This window comes from Carcharhinus amblyrhynchos, chromosome 22 (genome assembly GCF_965287045.1).
Source record: "Carcharhinus amblyrhynchos chromosome 22, sCarAmb.v2.hapA, whole genome shotgun sequence".
Classification (NCBI taxonomy): Eukaryota; Metazoa; Chordata; class Chondrichthyes; order Carcharhiniformes; family Carcharhinidae; genus Carcharhinus; species Carcharhinus amblyrhynchos.
In genome coordinates, this window is record NC_137345.1 from 30410308 (window position 1) to 30426658 (window position 16351).

At 41.3% G+C, this 16351-nt stretch overlaps 1 protein-coding gene across 1 annotated transcript in view; it reads right to left on the reverse strand.

Annotated features, from left to right (window-relative positions):
* LOC145357031 (ADP-ribosylation factor-like protein 8A) overlaps nt 1-16351 on the reverse strand; it is a 63602-nt gene that overhangs the window by 17107 nt on the left and 30144 nt on the right. Inside the window, exon 5 of the mRNA XM_080210082.1 lies at nt 358-425. Within this exon, the coding sequence (XP_080066208.1) occupies nt 358-425 (68 nt within the window). The remainder of the gene's footprint in view (nt 1-357; nt 426-16351) is intronic.

Consider the following 16351-nt stretch of genomic DNA (forward strand, 5'->3'; position numbering starts at 1 on the left):
CTCGGGTGGATGTAGCTGTTACTAGGGGTATAACTATAAGGTTCATGGTGGGAGATAATAGGAGGGACGTCCGAGGTAGGTCCTTTATTCAGAGTGGTTGGGGTGTGGAATGCACTGCCTGCTGTGATAGTGGAACTTTATGAACTTTCAAGCAGTTATTGGATAGGCGCATGGAACACACCAGGACGATAGGGAGTGGGATAGCTTGATTTTGGGTTCGAACATAGCTCAGCACAACATCAAGGGCCGAAGGGCCGGTACTGTTCTAAAGATACAATACAAGTAAAAGCACAAGTAATTGCTGTTGCATTCGAAGGTTAAACAAAAGAATTGACTGAAAGCACAAAAGCTACTCACATTTTTTCAATGAGTTCTTTTTCATCCAATGCCTCAGGCAGGTCTCGCTTGTTCCCAAGAACTAACACCTATAGGAAAACAAAAAGGCTCACCAGGGTCAGTTCCTTCTTTAATATTTAAGAATGGAAACGTTATAATAGTAGGTTTTATATTGAATGTGGTGACTTCACCAACAGCCCATCAAGGCAAGTGAAGGTAAATTTAAAAGTGACAGTAATAAAACATTTCTCCAAACACCCTACCAAATAAATGCTCCTTAGCATTACTATGATGGATAATTTACAGTAATGTGTCATGGAAGTAGTGAGTTTTCATTTAAAATAAAGATTCTCATCTGTCCCAATAGACAATTACAAGAAAAATGCACGTTCATAATTTGAAATTGAACACTCTCTTTTATCTTTTAGATCTTCAAGTTCAAAGAACAAAGAACAAAATCAGCCTGGGAAACAGGCCCTTCGGCCCAGCGAGCCCGCACCACCATCTCAACACCACCAGTCCCCCTCTCCCCCCACGACCCCTGTCTAATGTTTTATGGCCATCCAGATTGAGGGAAACTGATTTAGGGACAATTTATTCCTGCCAATCAGCCTAACAGCACATCTTTGGGGTGTGGGAGGAAACCGGAGCACCCGGAGAAAACCCACGCAAGCACGGGGAGAATGCACAAACTCCCACAGACACCGGCCCAAATCCACGTGTCTGCACAGCAATCAGCGATAGTCACTGAGCTGTCGTTTTGCCCAGTATCTTGTCCAGTTTAGGCACACACTAACGACATGAAGCACTAGGCCAATCCTGAACAACCAAGAGCAGCCCCAGTACGACCCATCGCGTGTATGCCCCTCGTTGGACATGAGGTGGACCGACTTAAAACCTGTGAACGAAAAGAGAAAAACATTATCATCATACCATACCCATTTACATTACCAGGGATGCCCCAATGCAAATGACCCTTATTTAAAACAATCTCCTTTATCCACCCATCTCCAACCCAGTCATGTGCCTGTCTAAGTTACTCTTAAATGACTCTAGCGTGTTTGCCTCCGCCACCTTACTTGGCAGAGCATTCCATAGCCCCAGCAAGGAATTTGCAGAACTAAAGTTGATGCCAACACACAGTGGCACAGTAGTTAGCACTGCTGCCTCAACGCCAAGGACCTGGGTTCAAAATCCCGGTTAGAGTCGCTGTCTGTATAGAGTTTGCATGGGTTTCCTCTGGTTTCCTCCCAAAGTCTGAAAGACGTGCTGGTTAGGCACAATGGCCATGCTAAATTCTCCCTTTGTGCACCTGAACAGTAAGGAGTCTCACAACACCAGGTTAAAGTCCAATAGGCTTATTTGGCAGCACTAGTTTTCAGCGTCTCAGGCTCCTTCATCAGGTGGAGGAGCCTGAGACTCTGAAAGCTAGTGCTGCCAAATAAATCTATTGGACTTTAACCTGGTGTTGTGAGACTTCTTATTGTATTTACCCCAGTCCAACGCTGGCATCTCCACATCATGGCTACCTGACCAGGTGCCAAAGTCTGGCAACTAGGGGATTTTCACAGTAACTTCATTGCAGTGTTAGTGTAAGCCTACTTGTGACACTAATAAACAAACTTAAAAACTTAAATATAAAAAGAAATGATCCCTGCCTCCTGGTTTCAATCCAAGTGTTGATTAAAAGGCATATGGATCTTACAATCTCAATAACACGTTCAACTTTGCAAGTTTCCCAATGTGGTGTCAATTATAAAAAATGTCAAAATGCTCTCTCAGCAGCCACCTGACATCAGCAAGGGGATTTCCTGGTGACCATATATAAGGTGTCAGCATAGGAAGCTAGTTAAATGATGCAACTTTCTAGAATGAATCCAAACTATTTAGAGGATATTAGCACAACATTTGCAATGGATAAATCAAAGCCAAACAAAATGTGGAGACATCCTATTCAGAATCAAGTCATATGAGTTATCAATTAATGGAACCACTGCATGGAAGAACAATGCCCTAATCCACAAATGACATTGCTTATTTCTGACCAATTCTACTCATCTTTTTGCAGAATTCAGAAACTAGTTATTAATACCAGCACTATGTAATCCAAGTGAGTTGTGTTTGGGACACCATCTTCACCAGGTCTTTCTGCATCATATGTTGTTTTAATAGTCAAGATATATTAGTGCTGTCAATGCTTAACTAATAATGGAGTTAAATTGCCTGTGAAATCATTTAATACTAATTTGACGCTTTCTTTAGCAAAAAAAGAAAAATATATTTTGTTCCAGTCATTAAATGTAATGATTTGAAGGTAAATAGCCTAGTTGTTTTTACTTGAGTTATATTTAATGGATATCAGAATGTCAATTTTTCAACTTTTACTAAAAATTCTATTGGCGCAGCTGCATTGCATTGCAATCAACAAATCAAACTGATTTAACTTCCAATTAAAGTTAAGTCACATCCCACATCAATTACAATCAAAATTTATCCCACATTAAAACTAAGTTTGAAATAAATCAGGTAATTCAAAGCTTAAATGGATTAATGCGTTTTAAGATATAGTGAGGTGGGCATAGGGCTAACTCATCATATCCACTGCATCACCAAGATTAAATATCACAATCCAGTGTTAAGCATGGAGCACATCCACAGCATTTGAGTGTATTATAATAAAGATACACAAGATTTACATATTCAATGCGATCTATATATACACCAGATTCCCATTAGTCCACAGGCTTAAAATGTTTGTTTAAATAACAGATTCGTTGACTAAAAAGGTGTCAGAGTAACAGAACCAGTTTGTATTTTTTTTAGTAATTAGTGCAACAGTAAAGAATTGAACAAGCACCTACGTTATACAATACATATTTCTCAATAATGCAGGAAAGAAAATATAAAAAGAAAATATCCGCTACTTCACCAGAGTTCATTAATTTCATGTTTTAGTTACACATTTAAAACTTCTGGTTTGTCAGAGGGATTTTCTGGAGCTGTAATAGTGTCTCTACATCTGGGCCAGAAACTCCAGGTTCAAGTATCCTTTCAGGGCTAGACAGCCTTGACAGGTATGTTCATAACATAGCAAAATGAATTGATTTTCAGCCTGTAAATCCTTCCAATGCACCCAACGGCAGGTGGTTAGAGCAGGAGTTTCCAGGTCAGCCACAGTGCAAAAGGCAACAGCAAGCCACTGCAGTACCTTGCTAAGCATAGTTAAGGATCAGTCAAATGGAAGACCATGATCACATCTGCTGTCCTAGGAAATAGTACCCAGAGGTAGTGGTGGGTTTTTGTCCCCCACAGGTATTCAGACTCTCTCTCTAGTTTTGCATGTACTTCCACGAGACCAAGCTCCTGCATCCTGATTCCCTCTCTGCCAATTTCCAACGGAGTCCCACTCAGATCCACGTTTTGCTTCCTCTTCTTACCTGTACACTGCAAAGCCAGCATCCTTGCACACCCCCACACCCAACTCCACATCCCTTGTTGATTCAAACCCTGCTTGGTCACAGGTAGAACCAGACTGTTTGCCACCCAAGCATTCTGATTTTGAGCAAAGCTGTGGGTCATATTTTCATTCCAGCTAAAATCACAAGTACACAGTTTTGTATAGAATATTTTTTCCTACCATGTTGTACACAAAGGGAGGATGTAAAGCTGCAGACAGATCTAAATCTAAGTCAACATAACTGTTCGCACAAAAGGCAAAATCATAGTTACATTCCACCTGTAGTGGAAGTGCTATTTCTTCTTCCAGCCCATATTAGGAAATTAAGCAAAAGATTGATACTTGCAGTAATTAAGCTGAGAATGTTGCACTGGAAAGCAGAACTGTATTGGAAGAGAAGTTATGAAAGCATTGTCTTGAAGAAAGAACATCCTGAATACTCTCAATTTTTAATCACAATAATATGCATCATAAATTGTGATGGCATAAATCTCTGACTGACAAAAATGACCCACATCTGCCTACTCTGTTCCCTGTTAACAAACCAATCTGCTATCCATGCTAATGTTACCCTCTACACAATGAGCAAAAGCTTTTTGTATAGTAACCTTTAATATCACATCTTATCAAATGCCTTCCTGAAATCTAAGTACACCTTATCCACAGGTTATCCTTTACGTACATTGTTTGTTACTTCTTCAAAGACCCCCAATAAATTAGTCAAACATGATTTCCCTTACACAAAAGCATGGTGAATCTGTCTGATTATACTGATATTTTCAAAGTGAACTAACATAACTTCCTCAACAAAAGATTCCAGCATTTCCTCTTTGACAGATGTTAAGCTAACTTACCTCTAGTTCCCTGCCTTCTCTTTTTTGAAAAGAGTCACATTTGCTAATTTTCAATCAGATTATTTAAAGGAGCAGGCCATTTCAGAATCTAGGGAATCAATGCATCTGCCATTTCAGTGGACAAATCTTTTAAGATCCTGCAACTTGGGGGTTTGTCAGTTTTTAGTTTTTCTCTGTACTTTTTCCCCGGTATCAAAGAGTTTTACAGCATGGTCCATGCTGCCCTTTTTTTTAAAGCTCCTAAACTAATCCCAATTGCCCGCATTTGGCCCATATCCCTCTATGCCCATCATGTCCCACGTAACTTCTAAATGCTTTTAAAATATTACATGATGATAGAAATTGTTTTAAATTCTTCTCTCCTTTTCACTTCCAAATTCACACTTATTCCTGGGATGTTATTTGTATCCTCTACAATGAAGACTGATGCAAAATATCTGTTCCAATTAATCTACCACTTCCCTATTTTTCACTATTAATTCCTCAAACACTCTCTAGAGGATCAATACTCACTTCGTTCACTTTTTTCCCTTTTCAAATATCTACAGACACTCAATATCTATTTCTTTATTTCCAGCTCATACTATAATTTCTCCATTCTTATTAACCTTTTAGTCATTCTTTATATTCCGTGCAATCTTCTGACCTGCACTTAGCTTTGCAGATTAATATACATTTTCTTTCAATGTGAAACTCTTCAACTTCCTTAGGCACCCTTCTCTTAGCGTCGTGTCTGACTGGAATGCATCCTTTGAGTATTTTGAAATATCTCCATAAATGCTGCCACTGCATCTTTACAGACCCATACCTTAACCTAATTTCCATATTCACTCTAGCCAGCTGTTTTCATGCTCCATTATTGTCCTTGTTTAAGTTTAAAACTTGATCCATTCTTCTCTCAGGCTCTTTTAGCATCTCACCAGGGCTTTGAAGACTTTTGATGACTATAGCATTGAAATTAAGGGATGGTATTACTGTAAAGAAGCATCATAAGCAATTCTGGGTTGAACCAGTTCCAGCACTAAAAGCACCAGGCAGCAAAAGAAATAGCCCAAGTCTCAGATCAGCTCTCATTTATGCAAGATAAACAAATTATGTATGCCTCTCAGTTAATTACAAACATAATCACTGAAGTCATGTTTTACAAGTCAGGCTATTGCAGCTTCCCCAGTTTACAGGAGCAGTAAAGAAGCATTCTGTATAAAAATTAATTCTATATATAATTTAAGGATCTAGCCAATACATTTTAAAACTACTTCCCTTCCCTCTAATTTTAATTAATATGAATGAGTGTTCCTATTTCAACCAAATTGCATTCATAGCACAACTTCAATGTGGAAAATAATTTCATGGTGCTTGAGTTGAGGTGTCACTAAAAGTTTGGCCAAATGTGTGGGTTTTAAGGAGCATCTCAGAGAAGGAGAGGCAGTGTGTTGTGACACCATGTCTTTGAATTAAGTAATTAAGGTGCAGCTTGTAAGTACAGCGGCAGGGGCCTTCAGGGTTGCCAGAGGGAGCCATGCAAAGGGCAACTGTTTATCAAGTGTATGACGTTAGTATAGCTTTAAAAGATTTTTTCCCCCCAATCATGTACTCTGTAGCTTTCAGCTCTCATTGTTGCAGAGTTGTTTATAGGAGCAATTATTGCTCTTCCAGTGATTTAAATGGCAGTTGTACATTTTTACTCTGCATTGTTTTGTGGCCCTGCGTTGTTAGGAGGAAGGTCATGGATTCTGGTCAAGTTTTTTTTCTTTCCTAGGGAATTCAAGGTTTCACTTTGTTTTTGACTGAAAGCAATGTTTAGTTTAGAAATAAGTGGACATCAGACTGAAATCGGTGTCTCTCTCCCTGGGTTTTAGAAGTTCTGCTGGTTAGCTAAAAAGGAAGGCTTCTTGTTGTCCTGCAATAGAAAATTTGCTGTTATGGCTTTACAGAGTCTCTTCCTGGTGTTTTGGGAAGCTGTTCTGACTTCAACTTGTTCTGAGTGTATCCAGAGAACTGCTAAAAATTAAAAGCTGACAAGTCAGGTTTTTCAATTCTCCAATGTAAGGACTCAATTCCAGTATCACATGAGCATTAGTCTTTGCTGTTTTAAACCTGTGGAAGGTTTTTGTTTATGGGATTGGTTTGATTGGAACATTTTAGATATATTTGATAAGCGTTATACATTACTATGGTTGTTTTGTTTATAATAATTCTGGGAAATGAAAAGATAACTTGTTGGTGATGCTAGTTTAAGGATGCACATTTACCATGGCACCAGGCGACATTATTCACTTCAAAAACAGACCCTCTGATAGAGGAGCATACCTGCAATACAGCGCTAGACACAAATGCTTTCGTAGCCATAGAGTACAATAGATGTGGTTGTGTACTTCATTACATTTGAAGGAGTATATTCTTGCTGGATTAAAACATGCACTGCCCATTTCAGTAATTACAAACAAACAATTTTCAAAAACATGCCAAGTCTTTGTGAGAACAGCCATGTCCTTAAAGTACAAAGAAACATATTAACCCAGCATGAGATGATGTTCCGAGTACACCAGTGAATACACAGGACAACATATAGCTTGGAGATTGTTAAAACACAAAATACTGAAAGCTAGTCAAAGATGAAGAAGCATTGATCCAATATTTTTCCAAATGCAATATTAATGTTGAAATTCATGCAACCTGATTTATTAGTTATGACAGAATTCAGAAAATGCAGATGCATGGGATTGAGGGTGATTTAGCATGATTTAGCATTTTGGATCAGGAACTAGCTAGCTGATAGAAGACAGAGGGTGGTGGTCGATGGGAAATATTCAACCTGGAGTTCAGTTACAAGTGGTGCGCCTCAGGGATCTGTTTTGGGGCCACTGCTGTTTGTCATTTTTATAAATGACCTAGATGAGGGTGAAGAAGGATGGGTTAGTAAATTTGCTGACGACACCAAAGTTGGAGGAGTTGTAGACAGTGAGGATGGATGTTACAGTTTGCAGAGGGACACAGATAAGCTGCAGAGCTGGGCTGAGAGGTGGCAAATGGAGTTTAATGCAGAAAAGTGTGAGGTGATTCACTTTGGTAAGAGTAACAGGAGTATAGAATATAGGGCTAATGGTAGGACTTTTGGTAGTGTCGACGAGCAGAGAGATCTTGGTGTACATGTGCATAGATCCTTGAAAGTTGGCACCCAGGTTGATAAGGTTGTTAAGAAGGCGTACGGTGTGTTAGCTTTTATTGGTAGAGGGATTGAATTTCAGAGCGGTGAGATCATGTTGCAACTGTACAAAACTCTGGTGCGGCTGCACTTGGAGTATTGCGTACAGTTCTGGTCGCCGCATTATAAGAAAGATGTGGAAGCATTGGAAAGGGTGCAGAGGTGGTTTACCAGGATGTTGCCTGGTATGGTGGGAAGGTCTTATGAAGACAGGCTGAGGGACTTGAGGTTATTTTCATTAGAGAGAAGGAGGTTAAGAGGTGACCTAATTGAGGCATACAAGATGATCAGAGGGTTAGATAGGGTGGACAATGAGAGCCTTTTTCCTCAGATGGTGATGGCTAACATGAGGGGGCATAGCTTTAAATTGAGGGGTGGTAATTATAGGATGGATGTCAGAGGTAGGTTCTTTACTCAAGAGGGTAGTAAGGGCGTGGAATGCCCTGCCTGCAGCAGTTGTGGACTTGCCAACTTTTAGGGCGCTCAAATGGTCAGTGGATAGGCATATGGATAACATTGGAATAGTTTAGGTTAGAGGGTCATTAGATTCATAGAACATAGAACATTACAGCGCAGAACAGGCCCTTCGGCCCACGATGTTGCGCCGACCAGTTAATAAAAAACAATGACCCTCTAACCTAAACCAATCCCTTTTCATCCATAAACCTATCCACGGATCTCTTAAACGCCCCCAAACTAGGCACATTTACAACCGCAGCAGGCAGGGCATTCCAATCCCTCACCACCCTCTGGGTAAAGAACCTACCCCTGACATCCATCCTATAACTACCACCCCTTAATTTAAAGCCATGCCCCCTCGTGCTAGATTTCTCCATCCGAGGAAAAAGGCTATCACTATCCACCCTATCTAAACCTCTAATCATCTTATATGTTTCAATAAGATCCCCTCTTAGCCGCCTTCTTTCCAGCGAAAACAACCCCAAATTCCTCAGTCTCTCCTCATAGGACCTCCCCTCCATACCAGGCAACATCCTGGTAAACCTCCTCTGCACCCTCTCCAAAGCCTCCACATCCTTCCTGTAATGTGGGGACCAGAACTGCACACAGTACTCCAAGTGCGGCCGCACCAGAGTTGTGTACAGTTGCAACATGACGCTGCGATTCCTAAATTCAATCCCCCTACCAATAAACGCCAAGACACCGTATGCCTTCTTAACAACCCTATCTACTTGATTCCCAACTTTCAGGGATCTATGTACACATACACCTAGATCCCTCTGTTCATCCACACTATTCAAAGTCCTCCCGTTAGCCCTATACTCGACACATCTGTTATTCCTACCAAAGTGAATTACCTCACACTTCTCTGCATTAAACTCCATCCGCCACCTCTCGGCCCAGCTCTGCAACCTGTCCAAGTCTTCCTGCAAACTATGACACCCTTCCTCACAATCTACCACACCTCCGACTTTGGTGTCATCAGCAAATTTACTAATCCACCCAACTATACCCTCATCCAGATCATTAATAAAAATTACGAACAGCAGTGGCCCCAAAACAGATCCCTGAGGCACACCACTCGTAACCGAACTCCATGACGAATATTTACCATCAACCACCACCCTCTGTCTCCTATCTGCTAGCCAATTCCTGATCCAATTTCCTAGATTACCCTCAATCCCATACATCTGCATTTTCTGCAGAAGCCTACCATGGTGAACCTTATCAAACGCCTTACTAAAATCCATATATACCATGTCAACTGCCTTACCCCCATCCACCTCTTTGGTCACTTTTTCAAAAAACTCAATAAGGTTAGTAAGGCACGACATACCCGCTACAAAACCATGCTGACTATCTCCAATCAATTCATTACTCTCCAAATAACTATAAATCCTATCCCTAATAATTTTTTCTAAAACCTTGCCCACAACAGAAGTGAGACTCACCGGTCTATAATTCCCGGGGAAGTCTCTGTTTCCCTTCTTAAACAATGGGACAACATTCGCTAACCTCCAATCTTCCAGTACTATACCAGAGGCCAACGGCGACCTGAAGATCAGAGCCAGAGGCTCTGCAATCACTTCTCTTGCCTCCCAGAGAATCCTAGGGTAAATCCCATCCGGACCAGGGGACTTATCCATCTTCAATCCCTCACGAATATCCAGCACATCCTCCTTATCAACTGTAATACTGTCTATTCTACTCCCCTGCAACCCAGTGTCCTCCTCAGCTATATTCTTGTCCCCCTGCGTGAACACCGAAGAGAAATATTGGTTCAATGCCTCTCCAATCTCTTCCGGTTCCACTCATAACTTCCCTCTGCTGTCTATAATTGGCCCTAATCTTGCCCTAACCAACCTTCTGTTCTTGACATACCTATAGAACGCCTTAGGATTCTCCTTAATCCTATCAGCCGAAGTCTTCTCATGTCCTCTTTTAGCCCTTCTTAACTCACTCTTCAACTCCCTCCTAGCCAATCTAAAGTTTTCTAGTGCACTACCCGAGCCCTCAAGTCTCATCCGAACATAAGCCTCCTTTTTCTTTTTAACCAACGAATCAACTTTTTTAGTGCACCATGGTTCCCTAGCCCTACCAATTCCTCCTTTCCTGACAGGGACATACCTATCACAGACTGCACGCTTTGTACAAAAACTGACCCCTCTGATGAGCTAGAGCTATAGCAATTCCAATCAATATTAGTAAAGTTAAAGTCCCCCATAACAATTACCCTATTACTTTCACTCCTAACCAGGATCGTCTCCGCAATCCTTTCCTCAACCTCTCTAGAACTTTTAGGAGGTCTATAAAAGACTCCCAACAGGGTGACCTCTCCTCTCCTATTTCTAATCTCCGCCCATACTACCTCAACAGACAAGTCCTCATCAAACTTCCTCTCTGACACTGTGATACAGTCCTTGACCAATAATGCTACCCCTCCCCCCCTTCTACCTCCTTCTCTACTCCGACTAAAGCATTTGAACCCCGGGACCTGCAACAACCATTCCTGACCCTGCTCTATCCATGTCTCTGAAATGGCCACAACATCAAAGTCCCAGGTACTGATCCACGCTGCAAGTTCATCCACTTTATTGTGAATACTCCTCGCATTAAAGTATACGCATTTCAAACCCTGCTCCGCCCCAGCCCCACGATGCTGTGCATTGCAGTCCCCATCTATGTCCCCCTCACTTTCACCCCCTCTACTCAGGATCCCACCTCCCCTCCGAATTCGTTCCAGTGGTTGGCACAACATCGAGGGCTGAAGGGCCTGTACTGCGCTGTAATGTTCTATGTTCTTGGAGACAATACTGCTTTCATTGTTATTAAAGATTTGGTATCCATTAGGGGGCAATGCTACTTTTTTAGTCATTCATCTCTGCAGTTTGTGGGATAATAAAAGGCTGCTAAAGTCACCTACATAGCACTATCTATGCTTCAAGGTACATATTTGCCAATCTAGTAAACGCAAAAGTTATGCAACATCTTCAAAAAAAACAAGCACAAACAAATCCTCAACATGAACCCTAAATGGAGACCACTGTTTTTTTTAAAACTATAGATTTCTAGATTTTACCAATGTTTTGAAGTTTATGTTCCACAATTTGGTTGTTTTTTCCATGAAAACTGAAGTTGAAAAGCCACTTTGCACAAGGACTTCGGATGTGGATACTCTCAGAGTTCAAAGGGAGCTTTTGAGGGCAATCTGGACATGCCATATAGCTGATACATGTTGACGCTAAGAGCAGTCACCAGGAGGCCAATGTTACAATGACAAAAAAAACTAAATAGGATACAAATGGTGGACAACCTTTTCCTTATACATTTGAGATAGAAATATAGAGTCAGCAAGTTTCCAATCAACCCCTATAGATTTTGGAACTGGATTGAACCTATTGGATAATGTCCAACCTTTGGTCCTACAAGAGTTAACAGCTTCTGAAAAAAAGGTTATACTTATTATTCCAAGGAAGTAATGATGAAAATCAAGGTAAATGGATTTTCCTCTAGCCTTGCAACATTTTATCAACTCTAAATGACAACCTGCTCATATTCACACAACAGTAAAATCCAGTTTGCACCTTCTCAACTAGTTTGCAAGCCGCCATAAAAATCTGTGATAACTTGATTAAAAACAAAAAAAAACTTTGCACTCCAGCAGATGAGCAATATTTATGCTGGACACAGAAAATCCACAGTAAAAGGCATGTCAAAACAGACTCTCTGATTCCTGGAACAGTTTCCAAAAGAACATATGATTCCCACCTGCCTCAATTAGAGGATGCTGAACCCTATTCAGATTTCAGCATCCACAATATTTTGCTTATTTCTCCTTAATTAGACTATTAGTGAGCCACTAATGATTGTCAGGTGCCAATTTCCCAATTGTCAAGTTTGCATGTCTCCCAATTTTTTTCCTCTTATTGTCTTACTCTATTTCAAATTTCTCCCTTTGATAATCAGATTAGTTTTCAACTATAATCTATGCAAACAGTCTCTGAAACACTCCTCCCCTGATGGCTTGAAGTGTCCGGTACTATTTTCTCATAAGCCAATGTAGAAAACAGTGGAGTGGGTGCTGTGTGGATATTCCATACGCATGGTCTCATTCTGCTCATGCCTTGATAATCCTGCAGTTTTGTGGGATAATTTCAGGAAAGCGACAAAGCAAAATGACCCACATTGATTTTGCTATTAATTGCTGATTATACAATGCAAATAAATGTTAACAGCATGAAAGAATGCTTGTTGGCATGTACAGAACTTCAGGATTTTGATTTTTGGCAGAAATTTTGCTCATCCCACGTTGCATTGCTTTTTTGCAGAATTGTGAAAATTTATATTCAAATGGTCAAATAAAGTATGTGCAGTTGTTACACATTACAATTTGTCAGCTAATATCATACAAACATAGAAAATAGGAGTAGGCCCTTTAAGCCTGCTCTGCCTTTCAACAGGATAATGGCTGATCCTCTTTCAATACCATATTCCCCCCATACCGCTTGACACCTTTAGAAATATACCCATTTCCTTCTTAATATATTTACTAATTTGGCCTCCACAGAATTCTTGGTAGTCAATTCCATAGGTTCAGTGAAGTAGTACCTCCTCATCTCAGGCTTAACCGGCCTATCCCATATCCTGAGACTATGGTCCCTTGTTCTGGACCCTCCAGCCAGAGGGTCTGCCCAGCCGTATCATAACTTTATACATTTCAATTAGATCTCTCTTTCTTCTAAATTCCAGGGAATACAGAACCAGTTGATCCATTCACTCTTCAGACAACAATCCTGCTATCCCAGGAATCAGTCTGATGAACCTTTGCTGCACTCCCTTTATGACAAGTACATCTTTTCTGCAGAAAGGAGGCTGAAACTGCACAAAGTACTCCAGGTGTTGTCTTGTCAAGGCCCTGTACAGCTGCAGTAAGACATCCTCGCTCCTCTACTCAAATCCTCTTGCAATGAAGTATGACATACCATTTTCCTTCCTAACTGCCTGCTTTAACTGGAAGCTTGCTTGGCCTACCAAGACACCAAGATCCCTTTGTGCTTCAACATTTCCCAATCTATCATTAATTCGCCCCTACAGCAAGATCGGACAACTAATTTGCATGTCAGGACCGCTATGGACCTCCAGAGTTTCCTCTGGCTTCGCCTTGCCCAGGCATAGTTCACCATCTTTCGGGTCCTAACATGTGCGCTCTTGCTCCACGTTGGTGAGACAGACCGGTGGTGTGCCCGACGCATGGGGCGGCGGGATCCCACCTCGATCGACCCCCGCCGACCTCCACCTTCATTGCACCATGGGGTTTCGTGTCACACCCTTTGACTCGCACTTGTTAGACTTCTTGGTCCATGTTGAAAATATGTTTCCACGTTTACCCAACTTGTACTACATCTGCATGTATTTGCCCACTCACTCAACTTGCTTAAGTCACCTTGATGCCTCTTAACATCCTCCTCACCACTCACATTCCCACCAAGTTTCACTTCATCAGCAAACTTGTGAATATTATTTCATAGATGCCATAGAATCCTACAGTGCAGAAGGAGGCCATTCAGTGCATCAAAACTGCACTGACCACAATCCTACCCAGGCTCTATCTCTATAAACCCATGTATTTACTCTAGCTAGTCCCCCTGACACTAAGTGGAAATTTAAGAACAAAGAACAACAACACAGCACAGGAAACAGGCCCTTTGGCCCAACGAGACCGTGCTAATCCACCTAACTAGTACACCTTTGGACTGTGGGAGGAATCCGGAGGAAATCCATGCAGGCACGGGGAGAATGTGCAAACTCCACACAGACAGCGACCCAAGCTGGGAATCGAAGCCAGGTCCCTGGCACTATGAGGCAGCACTGCTAATCACTATGCCACCGTGCTGCCCTTTTGATTCGTTCATCCAAATCATTGACATATATTGCGAACAGCAGGGGCCCAAGCACTGATCCTCCAGGACGCCACTGTCAATGTGAAAAAGACCCAATTATTTTCATTCTGTTTTTAAACCTCTCATGTGGGACTTTATCAGTAAAGTATCAAAATCCAAATACACCACATCCACTGGCTTACCCCTTTCTCCTCAACTTGTTAACTCCTAAAAAACTCCAGGTTTGTCAGAAATGATTGCCTTTTCAGAAATCAATGCTGACTTTGCCTAATTCTGTTGATAATTTCTAAGTATCCAGTTAGCCCATCCTTTAGAAAATACTCCAGCATTTTCCTTGCTTTTGGTGTTAGGCTAACCAGTCTGTAATCCCCCTTTTCTCCCTCCTTCCTTTTTTAAGTATCAGGGTTACATTTGCCACCCTCAATCTGCTGGGACTGTTCCACAATCTACACGATTTTGGAGATGAGAACCAACATGTCCACTATTTCCATGGCAACCTCCTATAGCATGCAGGATGTAGATTATAAGGCCCTACTGATTTATCGTCTTTCAGTCCCATTAATTTCTCCAATGCACTTTTTTTTATTAATACGAATTTTCTTCAATTCTTCCTTCTCACTGGACCCTTGGATCCTTGGCATTCTGACAAGTTAATTGAGCCTTCCTCCATGAAGACAGAGCTAAAGTAGTTGTTTAATTGCTCTGCCATTTCCTTATCTTCAATTATAAATTCTCCCATTTCTCATGTCTCTTCACTCATGTTCCCATCCCTCTGCCCTGCTAGTTTAAATGCTTGTCAACAATAGTAATGAATATTCCTGCAAGGATCTTAGTCCTATTGCTATTTGGGTGAAAACACGCCCCATCTTCCCTAGATTTGGTCCCAATGCCCCAAGGATCCAAATTCCTTCCTCCTACACTGTCTCTCCAGCCACGCATTCATCTGGTCTATTCTCCTATTCTTACTCTCACTAGTATGTGACAAGGGGAGTAATCCTGAGATTACTAACTTTGAGGTCCTGCTTTTTAATTTACTTCCTAGTCCCCTAGCTTTCAGGGCCTCATCCCTTGTTTTTATCCATGTTGTTGGCACCAATATCGATAACAACCTCTGGCTATCACGCTGTTCCTTCAGAATGTCCTGCAGTCACTCAGTGATATTCTTGACCCTGGCACCAGAGAGGCAATATGCCATCCTGCTGTCAAATATGGGCTACAGAAATGCCTGTTCCCCTTAAAACAGAATCCCTATCATTATTGTTCTGCCATTCTTTTTTGTCTTCCCCTGTGCAGCTGAGCAATTCATGGTGCTATGGACCTAGCCTTTACTGAATAACCTTAAGAAACCATTTCCCCATCAATATCCAAAATGAAAAATCTGTTACAGGGAGATGGATCCAGGGCCTCTTGCTCTACCAAGTGCTTTTGCTCTGTTTGGCAGTCACCTATTTTCCTTCTGTCTGTGCACTCTTTACCTGCAACGTGACAACCTCACCTTTTGTACTATCCACGAAGATCACATCTTTTTTGGTGCTCCACAGTGACTCTAGTCACAGTTCCAGCTATGAAATGTGGATTTCAGGTAGCTGTAGCTGGGGATGCCTCCTGCAAATGTGGAGGCCCTGAACATTGAAAGTTTCCCTGATGTCCCACATCGCACAAGAGGAGCATTCTACATAGTCAAGCTGCCCTGCCACGACTTATACTTAAATTGCTCCCTTTACTTTTATTTCCTCTAATGTAGGGTATAATAAGGACAGTAGAAAGACTCACTATATCCTACTTATCAAAGTTACTATTTGTCTTTAAGGAAAGATAAGAAAGGATCATCTGGCACCCTCCTCACCAAATTTGTATATTCACCAAACTCCAGCTTCCATACTCCACTGCCTTCTAAAGGTGCATTCCAGTACAGACTAGGCAGCACTTTAAAATCTACTTTTATACTCAGCTGAATCTAGCCACTAGAAAACTGGCTTGAAGAGGTTTCCTATTAACTGGTTGCAACTGTAAGCAGAGCCTTTATCAGCCCTGTTTTAAAGTTGGCCTTAAACTCACCTACTGCCAATCGAAAGAGCAACCTTTAGTTAATTGCTAAATTAAAGACTAGACAAGGCTTCAGATTGAAATTAATCCATAA